The 12,500-nt window shown below is 46.4% G+C and overlaps 1 protein-coding gene across 1 annotated transcript in view; it reads left to right on the plus strand.

The window, feature by feature from the left end:
- Positions 1–12,500, plus strand: part of kcnt2b (potassium sodium-activated channel subfamily T member 2b) — a 68,401-nt gene that overhangs the window by 48,284 nt on the left and 7,617 nt on the right. The window contains 11 exon segments of the mRNA XM_062531005.1: positions 3,576–3,684; positions 4,147–4,203; positions 4,768–4,920; positions 5,410–5,660; positions 8,655–8,982; positions 9,355–9,481; positions 9,834–10,006; positions 11,055–11,126; positions 11,505–11,639; positions 11,951–12,062; positions 12,393–12,494. Of these exon segments, the coding sequence (XP_062386989.1) occupies positions 3,576–3,684; positions 4,147–4,203; positions 4,768–4,920; positions 5,410–5,660; positions 8,655–8,982; positions 9,355–9,481; positions 9,834–10,006; positions 11,055–11,126; positions 11,505–11,639; positions 11,951–12,062; positions 12,393–12,494 (1,619 nt within the window).

Here is a 12,500-nt window from a genome sequence, read left to right on the forward strand (position 1 = left end):
TGGATCACAGTATCACAGTATCACAGTACCAATCCACAGTACATTCATGCATACCTTATCTAGTATTTTACTGCTCCTTTAGTCATGTTGATTTGTTGATTTGCTTTTTATTTTTCCTGTTTACATTGTTTACATTGTACTGTATGTTGTGTGTGGTGTCTTAAGCTGCTGGGACCTTGAATTTCCCCTTGGGGATCAATAAAGTATCTATCTATCTATCTATCTATCTATCTATCTATCTATCTATCTTTAAGGCTGTAGACACTGAGTCGACCGAGTCCATTTTTTCACTTGTCGACTGTTCCGAAAGTTCGCAACAAACTTCATGCTTGGTGTGTACAGACTAATTAGAATATGTGTGTTTGATAGCCTCCGTACAGTATATTCATGCAAATATTTCGTCCGAAAAATCAGACTCTGTACATACAGGCCTTTAAGACAAAACTATCACGCCTATCAGTGATGCTTCCATATGCTGTGGCGACTTTAGACCTTAAAGCACACTGAACCTGACCATCACCATAGCTCCCATACCACTCCACACTGGTTGAGTATGGCTCTCACAACGCCTACCCATGCCCTAATGAAAATACACCATCCCCACCATCCGACACATAAAAGTGTAACGGATTCCACTGACGTATTCCAGGCATCATGTTTAGTAAGTCGCCCTTTTATAATGAAAACATAGCCTACCATAGAGTTCACAAATGATATCCTTTAATTTTATGTTTCCATGTCATTATGACCTGATTTGAATTTATTCATTTATTCATGAATTAATTACAAAAGATATGAAAAGTTAATGTTAACACCTCGCCACCATAGCCCTTCTCATCTCGCGTACCCCCTAGAAGAAGCACACGTTCCACAGTTTGGCTATCTCTGTGCTAAACAAACAGATGTTAATAACCCACTCATGAGACTGTGCCTAGGATTGCCTCACGTGCACATTATGGCCATTGTAGGGTAGCTGATCTTAATGCCATCATTGTAATAAGCCAGCGAAGGCCGACACCAGGAGAGCAGAAGGCTATAAAGTCACCTCTACTGTTGATACATTTTCCTCATCAGTTTGACTAGCTTTTTAATGGCTCACTCGAACATTGAATCGTTATTGCAGAGTCAGGAGAGAAAAAGGTGTTTGTCTTTTTTTGGTGCTTGAATATGAATGTTGTCTGCCTCCTCTGTCTGAAATGTGTGTTTACGCCAACGCCACGCTAATGAGGTACATGCAAATGAAGCCGGCTGCTTCATCGATTAAGAGATCATTAAGGTAGCTGGCCTATTTTATTGTGCTGTGTTGCCTGCTTACATCAGTTACATCAATTACGTCGCATTCACAGACTCTTACCCTCAGTGGCTGCTTGCACACATCTCTCTACGCTCTTTTCTATCCTCTCCTCTATTCTTTCACTCTGTTGTTATGTTGTTCCTCCTCTCTCTCTCTCTCTCTCTCTCTCTCTCTCTCTCTCTCTCTCTCTCTCTTCCCCCCATACACAGGCAAAGACACACATACACAGATACACACACACACACACACACACACACACAAAGACACACACACACACACACACACACACACACACACACACACACACACACAGCTCTCTTTCTGCTCTTCTGCTCTTTTTTTTGAATGAATTGAATGGAATTGATGCCATGTCTTTGGCATGGAAGTAGAGCCCTTGGCCTTTGCCGATGTTTACCCCATCATGTGTATTCAACAGCCGATCAGGAGGCCAGAGACTAGGGCTCGGGTGTAGCCCTATAGTGATGCGGTAGGTATAGTAGTTTATTGGGTAGGTCTAGTAGTTTTTTCTAAATATTGCGGGTGGGTCGGGTCAAAAAAGTGAAAATGTGCATTTCTCTCTTGAGAACTTATGATATATTAGGTGCAATGAATTAGCTTAACATTTTGCATTACAGACTTTCTAAATCGCATGGCAACATGCTATGACCTTAAAGGCAATTAACATGACCACTTACATGCAGAGCTCTCTTGCACGCTCTCACATAAAAAATTGTCTGAATCTGGCGCTGGGTTGGGGTGAGTTTTTAGAAAAAGCCCACCCGCGCAACACTATAGCCCGGTGTTGGGGAGGTCAGGGCGATCAGCTGTGCTGGGGGCAGTGGAGGGCAGACAGTCACCCCTCTCTGGACTCTCCTATGTCTCCACCCTCTCCTCTCATTATTGCAGTTTATTTATGAGGCAATCCAGGAAAACCCTTCACATGGTGCGCTCAAAAATCCTTGATTGTTACTCTGTTTCAGCCCTCTGGTGAAATTTCATCAATGTAAGATTCTGATACCATCCTAGCAACATTTTGGACACTGTCCCCTAGCTAAATCCTGGATACTATCCTCCCAAAATCTTGGATGTTGCTAGGAATATGATATGAAAATCACAAGTTAGTAAAATTGCACCATGTGAAGGGTTTTTCCCAGATCACGTCACATTTTTTGGGCTTTTTGCCTTCATTATGGATAGGACCGTGCGATTGACAGGAAGCGAGTGGGAGAGAGAGAGAGAGATGGGGTGAGATCGGGGAAATGACTGCAGGTTGGACTCGAACCTGGCGTCCCCCGTGGGCAGCTGGAGCTGCTGGACCTGTGCGTGGTGCGCACGCTGTAGCCTGCTGCTCTCATTATTACTAGCCCCCAACATAATCTGCCCACTCACTGGGAACACACTTCGGCAATCAATCTCGGCTTCTCAGCTCCTCAGCTCCTCTCGCCTCGTAGCCATTTGGCGGGGCCAACACCCATTTCCTTTTCAATCAGTGTCCATCCAAGAGTGTGGATAGGAGAGAATATTGCGCACTGTGATATCTTCTTTACCTGCAAGTGTGTTTGTTTGGAGAGCATCCTACTTCTGCACGCTACTGTATGTCTGTGAATTGTGTACAGTATGAGTCGGGTTAAAGGAAAAATCCGGTTATTTTTCAAAGATCTCTGTTTCTCAGAGGTCACTGAGGGCTGTCGGTACAAACCCCCCCTGAAACCCCCAGTTTTTATCTAGATTGAGTCGCTAGTTCCACCAGCTAAAACAGCCAGGCAGCTAACAGCGCTACACTCTGGGCCTGGGGGCATGTCCGTGAGCCCCCGTGTTTATCCTCAAGAAACAGAGAATCATGTGAAAAAAACCCAGGTTTCTCCTTTAGAAGAGGATGGCCCATTTTGGTGCCTCCGGCAGCGAGTTTAATTGATTGGGCCCCCCAGTGATGCTGCAACGTGATAGGCTGTTTCCCCCCCTGAGATGCTGCTGACAGCAGTATTTCCCGCCCCCTCGCTGCTTTGACGTGACATCAGTTGAGTCAGGCTCCTTGTCCAGACTCACACACACTTGATGAAAACTCACACACACACACTTGAATCTTTGGAGAGCACCGTAGCCTTCACAGCTCAGGGTTTCGGTCATTATTAATACGCTTGCTGGAGAATGTGCATCTCAGGCGTGACTGTCTGCGGCCATGGGTAATTGTGGGTAATGTTGTTTTGTTTTTCCTACCCCCTGACATTTGTGTGTGTGTGTGTGTGTGTGTGTGTGTGTGTGTGTGTTTTTGTGTCTGTAGACCATGTGGTGTGTGAAGAGGAGTTTAAGTACGCCATGCTGGCTCTCAACTGCGTCTGTCCGGCCACCTCCACCCTGATCACCTTACTGATTCATTCGTCAAGAGGACAGTGAGTGGAGACCGCCGCACACACACTTACACAAGCACACGCACACACACACACACACACACACACACACACACACACACACACACACACACACACACACACACACACACACACACACACACACACACACACACACACACACACACACACACACACACTTACACATACACATACACACATACACTTACACAAACACACATACTCACTCTCACACACTCACACACACACACACACACACATTAACACACTCACACACACGCTTCAAACTTTTTCTCATCTTCGTGAACTCATTCAGGAGAAAAAAACCTCAGCATTCAATTTGTTACGCTTTTGCCATCCCACATGATATCATCACACCTGCCATACCCCACCTCCCTCCCTCCCTCTCTCCCTCCCTCCTTCCTTCCTTCATTCCTTCCCTCTTTCTCTCCATCCCTTGGCTCCCATGCATCCCTCCTTCAGGACAGCACCTTCAGAGGCCTTCAGGCAGCGAAGCGGAGCCTTCCAGCCCCTCTCCAGGTCAGTGCACAAGCGTCCTGTCGGCCACCAGACCAACAGCACTGTGTCCATGATCTGAAGCGCCCCCTCCCTCCCTCCCTCCCTCCCTCCCTTTGTTTCTCTCTCTCTCTCTGTCTTTCTCTCACTCACTTACCACCCTTCTTCCTCCTTCGTCTTTGTTGCATCAGCCTCTCCTCTCCTTCCCTTCCTCCTCTCTCCTCCACTCCTCCACTCACACACACACACATACACACACACACACACCTCATTTCTCCCCATTAAAGCCTCTGTTCATCATGTTCACAGAGGAGACACATCATGCAGTGTGTGAGGTGTTACATCACATGTGTGGGCTTGTCTCTTTCTTCCCTTTTTTTGAGGCAGCATCATAACATTGTGTTTTGTCCATTTTGCAAACTGACATGTTTGATTCCCTTTTAGATGTAAACCATTAAAGCCAAGGAAATGTCACTGAACGGGTGGTCATATTTAGCAGGAGGTTGGGGGCATGGGGGGGTAGAGTGAGGGAATCTTTGAAAAGGTCAGTCATGTCGCCATGTAACCAGTCCTCAACTGCCGTCTCAGGGAGGGCGGGGCCAGCTCAGTGGACCAATGGCAGCGGACATACCGGCGGTGCTCTGCCAATGAGGTGCACCACATTCAACTGGAGGAGAGCAAGTTTTTTGGGGAGTACCAGGGGAAGAGCTTCACCTTTGCCTCATTTCATGCACACAAGAAGTAAGACCACCATGTCACCCGCACACCCACACGCACGCACATACACACACACACATGCTCTATCACATACACACTCAGTCATACACACACACACTCGCACAAACACACACAGACACTCACACACATGGTCCATCACATACACTCTCAGTCATACACACAATCTCACACAAGCATGCACAGTCACTCACACGCACATACACACACACATGCTCTATCTATCACATACTGTACACACTCAGTCATACACACAGACACTCACACACACACACACACACACACACACTCACATGCTCCATCACATACACACTTGGTCATGCATACAAAACACACACATGCACCCACTCACACACACACGCACACGCACACACACACACACACACACACACACACACACACACACACACACACACACACACACACACACACACACACACACACACACACACACACACACTCACAGAGCCGCTGAGCGTGCTGTTCTGATGGCAGGTATGGCGTGTGTCTGATCGGGGTGCGCCGGCTGGACACCTCTAACATCCTGCTGAACCCGGGGCCCTGTCACATCATGTCCGCCTCAGACACCTGCTTCTACATCAACATCTCCAAAGAGGAGAACTCGGCCTTCGTCAGGGACCACCGGGAGCCCATGCGGGGGCCGGGCGTCGACCCCAGAGGCGTCCCGCCGACCATCTACCACGGCCTCACGCGCCTGCCCGTCCACAGCATCATCGCCAGCATGGGTCAGTACCACACCACTCGCACTACATCACTAGCATGGGTCAGTACCACACCGATCACACTACATTGCCCTGATGTGATATGACCTTATTTGGGTCAGTACCACGCCGCTCGCGCTACAGTGCCCTGATGTGATATGACCTTATTTGGGTCAGTACCACGCCACTCGCACTACAGTGCCCTGAGGTTTGATGTGATATGACCTTACTTTTATTTTTTATTTTTTTATGGTGCAGTTCCTGTTCTACCTTAGTTTGTTGGTCATCTGTTTTTTTATGTTTGTTTCAAAGCCCTATTGATCATTTTGGTGTGTGTCGTTTTTGTGCATGATTGATTAATTTTACTGTGTCAAGAAGATTAAAAAAAAACATCAATAAAGAAGATAAAAGAGAACCATAGATGATAAAGAAATGAACAGCAGAGAAAAAGGCCATCTGTTACATAAATATGTCAGTTCATCTTTTCTGTTTCACTCCAACACTTTGTCTCTGTCAGATTAATTGAATGTTGTCATCAGTTAGATCAATATTTGACCCTGCTAGATGAATGGGGCATCCCTTACCAGAGAAAGGTACTGTATGCTTAAAGTTAATTTCATTAAGTTTCAATCGCTTAGTCATGTCGTCGCTGGTTTTAAGTCTACCATGGATGGTCACAATTGTATGGCTTATACTCCAGTTGTCAATGGAGAAATTGCATTGGATTCTTACCTCCGGAATCAGCTGTGGGTGGGACTGTTGAGCTCCGGAGCATGCATCTCATTGGTGATTGGCTGTACCAGGCTGTTTTTGTTGCCGTTTTTGGAGCCTGGGCTCTCCACAGAGAGCACATTTTTTTACAGTGTATTCAGGGGACAGATGGTGAGGTGATGTTTGCTGTACAGTATGTGACAAAAAATACGTATATTTAAGTATAAAGGCCAAACATGGGCCAGATCAACTTAAACGTGTATGTACAGTAGGGTTATCATTATAAGCCAAACATAAATCAATTTAGTGTATCGCTGATTACTGTAATTTCCCAACTATTGGCCGCAGCTTATACATTAATTTTGCCAATTTTCTTCAGCTATGAGGTTACGTAATACATGGGAGCAGTTAATATGGTATTGATATGGTTTTGTTTCTTTTAACTTGGATAAACACTGTCCTGTAGCTTATACACAATGTGACTAATACACAGGAATTTACTGTAGTACACAAAATTAAAGAGTTACTTCACCCCATAACTCCACCCACGTCACATTTCTGAAAAAGGCTTTCAAAATGGGCGAGACGTTCTGAAATTTGGAGAGGGAGTGCAGCAATGCTGCAACCAATCAACCATGGTGATTTCGTGTCAATCTGGGAATGAGTGCTGCAGACAATGGCTTATCACAGGTAGGCTAATCAGGGTAGCAGGTGTTGGGGCGTTTCAGTCCTAATTTGTAACGACCCGGTGACGTAGTGTTGGACTAGAAGTGCATGACAACGTCAGCATTCCAATAGTACTTTGGAACAACATGCCATGGCATGCTTCAAACTGTAGTATGCGCGGAGAGCAATATTTCCAATACAAAATCAGACGAAATGTTACTTTTGTCGAGAAACACAATTTTTGTCAATATTAACCCTGGTAATAGTACAGTTCACCACTTATGAGTATTTTCAATCAATCAACAGCTCAAAAAACCTATTTTAGGGTGACTCTTTAAAGTATGCTTAGTTCAAAATAAGTAGACTAACTATACTAGACTAAGTAGAAGTATACTATACTAGACTAAGTAGACTAAGTATACTTCCATAAACTTCCTTTTGCTAAGGGATGTGTGCTTTTATGTAAATACGCCTCTTCTCTTTCCTTGAACTATGTGCTTTTACTCTCACACTGTGACAACCTTGGTGACTTAAAATGCGTTTCCAAGAAAACGAATCACTCTTTTTTCGATTCCCAGGAGAGAAAAAAGCCCTCAGAAAAAGGCTTCCATTCTCTGATAAAAAGCATATGCTTTGCTTTTCTTCCAAAGCTCTAAAGCTATGTGCAGCGAGGTTTCTTCTATTGTACTTAACATGATCGCACATTGCTTCACCTCGATGAAAGCCCTGGGTCAGCTTAATACCTCCACTTTCTGTGTGTCTCCCAGTGATAGGGTGGGTCAAAGCCCCCTCGTGCCCTCTGTCCCCGGCACTTTTACAGACCATTTTGCAGTCACAGGAATTCTTACAAAATGTCTCTTAACACGTTCAGCTGTCAGTGACAATCTTGGCAAAAGCCAGTTGTAAGGAGCATATTCGTCGGACTTTCTTGTTATGTTTATCAATTTGCACTATGTATATGCTTAATTGTGCATCAACTGTGCAATCATGCTTCTATTGTAGTTTAAAAATATGTGTGATTGCCTCAGAGTGAGACCAACTGATGTAAATGAATATCACTGTGTGAAATACATCGCAAAAGTGTGTGTGTGTGTGTGTGTGGTCATTCATTAAACATTTCATTCTATTTCATCCTAGAGGCAACTGTTGAATATTTCAGACAAGTTATTTGAATGACTTTTTTGCAAAATCATAGCACTCAGTAATACAAGGAAGCTTGTCCAATACCACCATCTAGTGAAATCTATGAGGACCATGCCTATAATCTTTTTGCTCTGGTGACAGTTTCTCTGTTCTCATGACAGAAAAGAATGGTTGCGACTCATGTAGCTATTTGTAGCTGTTATTTTCGTTGACAGAATGCATTAGTACACTGAAATGCATTCATTCCAGATGAAACAATACAAGAGGGTTATACATTTTGTGGCATTATTGTGTCCATGAAACGTTGAGAGAGAGAGAGAGAGAGAGAGAGAGAGAGAGAGATCAACAGCTCCAACAAAGCTGATAGTTCATGTTAGACACTGATAATTCATGATATCAATTCAAGTCTGAATAAAACAAGCCCATTTTTGTTGACCAAAGTAAGTAATTGTGTATTTGATCGCTATGTGGTCCTCTGTCCACACTCCCCACCCACAGGTACGGTGGCCATCGACCTGCACGACGACTCCTGCGACAGCAGCCCTGAGGGCCAGGGCACGGGGGGCATGGCGCTGGGTGGCGGCCCGGGCATACGGACCGGGGGCAGGTCGGAGTCGGTGGGCGCCAACACCCTGGCGCTGCCCGCCATGGGGGAGTCGGCGGAGGAGCGAAGGCACAGCATCGCACCCGTGCTGGAGCTGGTGGACGGCGTGGGCAGTGCCACCTTCGACCTGCTGGGGGACCAGTCGGAGGATGAGGGCGGAGAGGAGGGCAAGGAGGAGAGCGACCGCGACCAGAAGGTTCCGTGGTGGGGTGGACACGTCGAGTGAGTAATTGGGGGCATGAAGACATCACACCTTTTGAGGTGGAGTCTACAATTCTGGCAAGCGATGGGCTAGATTGGAGTGTGTGCGTGTGTGTGCGTGTGCGTGTGCGTACAGTATGTGTGTGTGTGTGCATGTGTGTGTGGGGGTGGGTGTGTTTTCTCATGTGTCCTCGTGTGTGTATAATTCTGACCACCTCAGCGTGCCCAGGAATACAATGTTTCTCATTCCTAAGATGGTATTATTTTACGGGTCGTCGACTGTTATGAATGTTAATATGCGTAGTTAGTGAGTTCGCTCTAGGTCTTCTGATAACCGCTGACTACTAATGAGGACGTGGTTAAAGTTTAATGAGGTGTGTGTGTGGTGTGTGTGTGCGCTCATTACTGTGGCAGGTGGGTGAAGGGGTACCCACTGAACTCCCCCTACATTGGCAGCTCGCCCGCGCTGTGCCACCTGCTGCAGGAGAAGATGCCCTTCTGCTGCCTCCGTCTGGACAAGGTGAGCGACCGAGACAGCCGCAACTCAGCTCAGCTCAGCTCAGCTCAAGCACCTCATGGAAAATGCATGAAACAGCAAATCCCCTGTGGTGAAACATCCCTCCTGAAGTCATTAACAGGCTTACCGTACCTCAACACACTTAACACAACTGGCCTTCTCCAACTGACAAAGTCCCTCTAGAGACCTCATTCTTCCTAACCTTTCCGTTCTGCCTCTTCTCCATTCAGGTCCTCTCTTCTACCATTTCTCTCTCTCTCTCTCTCTCTCTCTCTCTCTCTCTCTCTCTCTCTCTCTTTCTGTGCTGGCCTTTCCTTCATATCTCATCTCATCACTTCTGCCCTCTGTTCCGTAGGCCTGTCCTCACATCCCGTTCGAGGACGCTCGTTCCTATGGGTTCAAGAACAAGCTGATTATCGTGTCGGCCGAGAGCGCGGGCAACGGGCTCTACAACTTCATCGTCCCCCTGCGGGCCTACTACCGGCCCAGGAAGGAGCTCAACCCCATCGTGCTTCTGCTCGAGAGCATGTAAGAACCACCCACGCCCCAGGGCGGAGATCAGGGGTTCGTTTCTCAAAAGCATAGTTGCTAACTAAGTAAGTTAGCAACTGTTGGTTGCAATTCAATTTCCCAATGCCAACAAGCTAAGTTGCTAACAGGTTAGCAACTATGGTTTGGGGAAATGCACTGTGGTCAAAACAACTGGTGTGAGCCTGCTGCTTTATTCACTATAACGAGAGCATGTTACCCACATGAGAGTCAAAGTAACAATCTCACGGCAGCCCAGGATGGGAGGCCCTCCTGTGGCTAATCTGGTGAACTGCTAGCAGCCCCATCGCTAATGTTAATGCTAATTCTTTGCGTCGGGTTGTTAAATTTTCCAGTAAGCACAACAGCCTGATAAAAATGAATCATCTAATTAGTTGACTGGATATCGGTGCGTGTCGGGGCTCCCTTACCGACGGCATAGATAAACGACTGCGCTGATGGGAGTCGCATCGCACCGCCAACCCTCGCAACGATTAGCCACGAGGAATGGAGAGCGGTTTTGCATCGGCGTGACACGAGCATTCTTCTCATTTCCGCTGTCTGACCGCCGGCTCTAACGAGCCTTTGCATGTATTATGAGAAGAAGTAATCTCTGTCTAGCCTGCTGCACGGTGCACTGCCGAACGCTCCCATCTAATGCACTGAAATGCCGTAAACACTTGAGTCATGTCCCCGTTCAGCCTTTCAGCTTGTGTGTGTTGCCTCTGGCCATGGGGGCATTATGTCTTTGTTCAGCACATTACACGGATGGGGAAAAGGATTTTTTTATTGCATATTAAAGGTTAGGGCTTTTTTTTTGCTCCCAAGATGAGGAAAATGATTTAAACAATGTAAGCACAGCCATGTTGTCTTGTAATGACCATTTGTTATGGCTACAATCAATGCACATAATGTTATTACTGATGTTTCAATGCGTTGTTTGTGCCTTTCATTTTGTCTCTTGCTCTTTTGTTCCCTCTCTCCCTCTCTCTCTCTCCTCTCTTTGTCTCTATCTCTCTCTCCCTTTTTTATTCTCATCATTCTTCAGACCGGAGGCAGACTTTTTAGAAGCTATTTGCTGGTTCCCTATGGTGTTCTACACGGTGGGCTCCATAGACAAGTAAGTGAGAGCCAAAGCACCTGTCCCAGCAGGCCCGTATTCATCTTCCAGTATTCCACACCTGGGCAACCTCGCTGCAGTCCTGGCACTGAAGCACTTTAGCAAAAGTCAAAACGCACTTGAGTAATGGCTCATTGCCCAAACTCATTCTCTCCCTTTTCTCTCTCTGTATTTCTCTCTCTCCCTCTCTCTGTCTGTTTCTCTCTCTCTGTGTGTCTCTCTCTGTATTTCTCTCTCTCCCTCTCTCTGTCTGCTTCTCTCTCTCTCTGTGTCTCTCTCTGTATTTCTCTCTCTCCCTCTCTCTGTCTGTTTCTCTCTCTCTGTGTGTCTCTCTCTGTATTTCTCTCTCTCTCTCCCTCTCTCTCTCTGTCTCTGAAGCTTAGACAGCCTGCTACGTTGTGGAGTCACGTTCGCAGACACTATGGTGGTGGTAGATAAGGAGAGCTCGATGATAGCGGAGGAGGACTACATGGCAGACGCTAAGACCATCGTCAATGTTCAGACACTCTTCAGGTAGGCTCCGTGTTCAGTGTGTCTCATCCTGAAGGGTGTCTCAGAATCTCACACACACGGCACTTAATACGTAATGCAGTGTGCAACAGCACAGTGTAATAGAACACAATATTCTATCAGACCACTCACCAACCTTTTACTTACAGGACATCCACATCTGTCTTTGACCCTGTGCCTTATTAACCAGAAAATCGCTGGTAATGAAAGTATCTGATCGTGAACAGTGCGTACTATAAGCTGCATTAAGAGCTCTCTCCTTGCCTTCTCTCTCTCTCTCTCTCTCTTTTCTTCTCGCTTTCGGCACTTTACAGACTGTTCCCAGCTCTCAGCATCATAACAGAGCTCACCCACCCCGCCAACATGCGCTTCATGCAGTTCAAAGTCAAAGACCACTATTCACTGGCCCTCTCCAAACTGGAGAAGGTAAGAGGGTCTTTTATATCCTGCAACCTAAGAGCAACTCCAGTAATTGAGGCGAGAGTAATGGAAGTAAGAAAGACCTTGGAAGAACACTTGAAGGGGGGTTGTGGGTCTCTTCACCGCACAGACTTTCTCTCTCTCTTTTTCTCTCACTCTTTTTTTCTCTCTTTCTCTCTGTCCTTCACTCTCCCCTTGATCAGAGAGTTGTGTCAAAACGAAAGTGGTTTACGTAAAAGATTTTGAAAGCGAACCTACTGTACTTCTGTGCCTGTCTTTCTGCTACCTCATGATCTTATACGCCCCATCCCCACCCCACCCCTCCACCCACTGCAGAAGGAGAGAGAGAAAGGCTCCAACCTAGTGTTCATGTTCCGACTGCCGTTCGCTGCGGGGAAAGTCTTTAGCGTTAGCATGCTGGACACCTTACTTTATCAGGTACTG

Source organism: Sardina pilchardus, chromosome 3 (assembly GCF_963854185.1).
Source record: "Sardina pilchardus chromosome 3, fSarPil1.1, whole genome shotgun sequence".
NCBI classification, from domain to species: Eukaryota; Metazoa; Chordata; class Actinopteri; order Clupeiformes; family Clupeidae; genus Sardina; species Sardina pilchardus.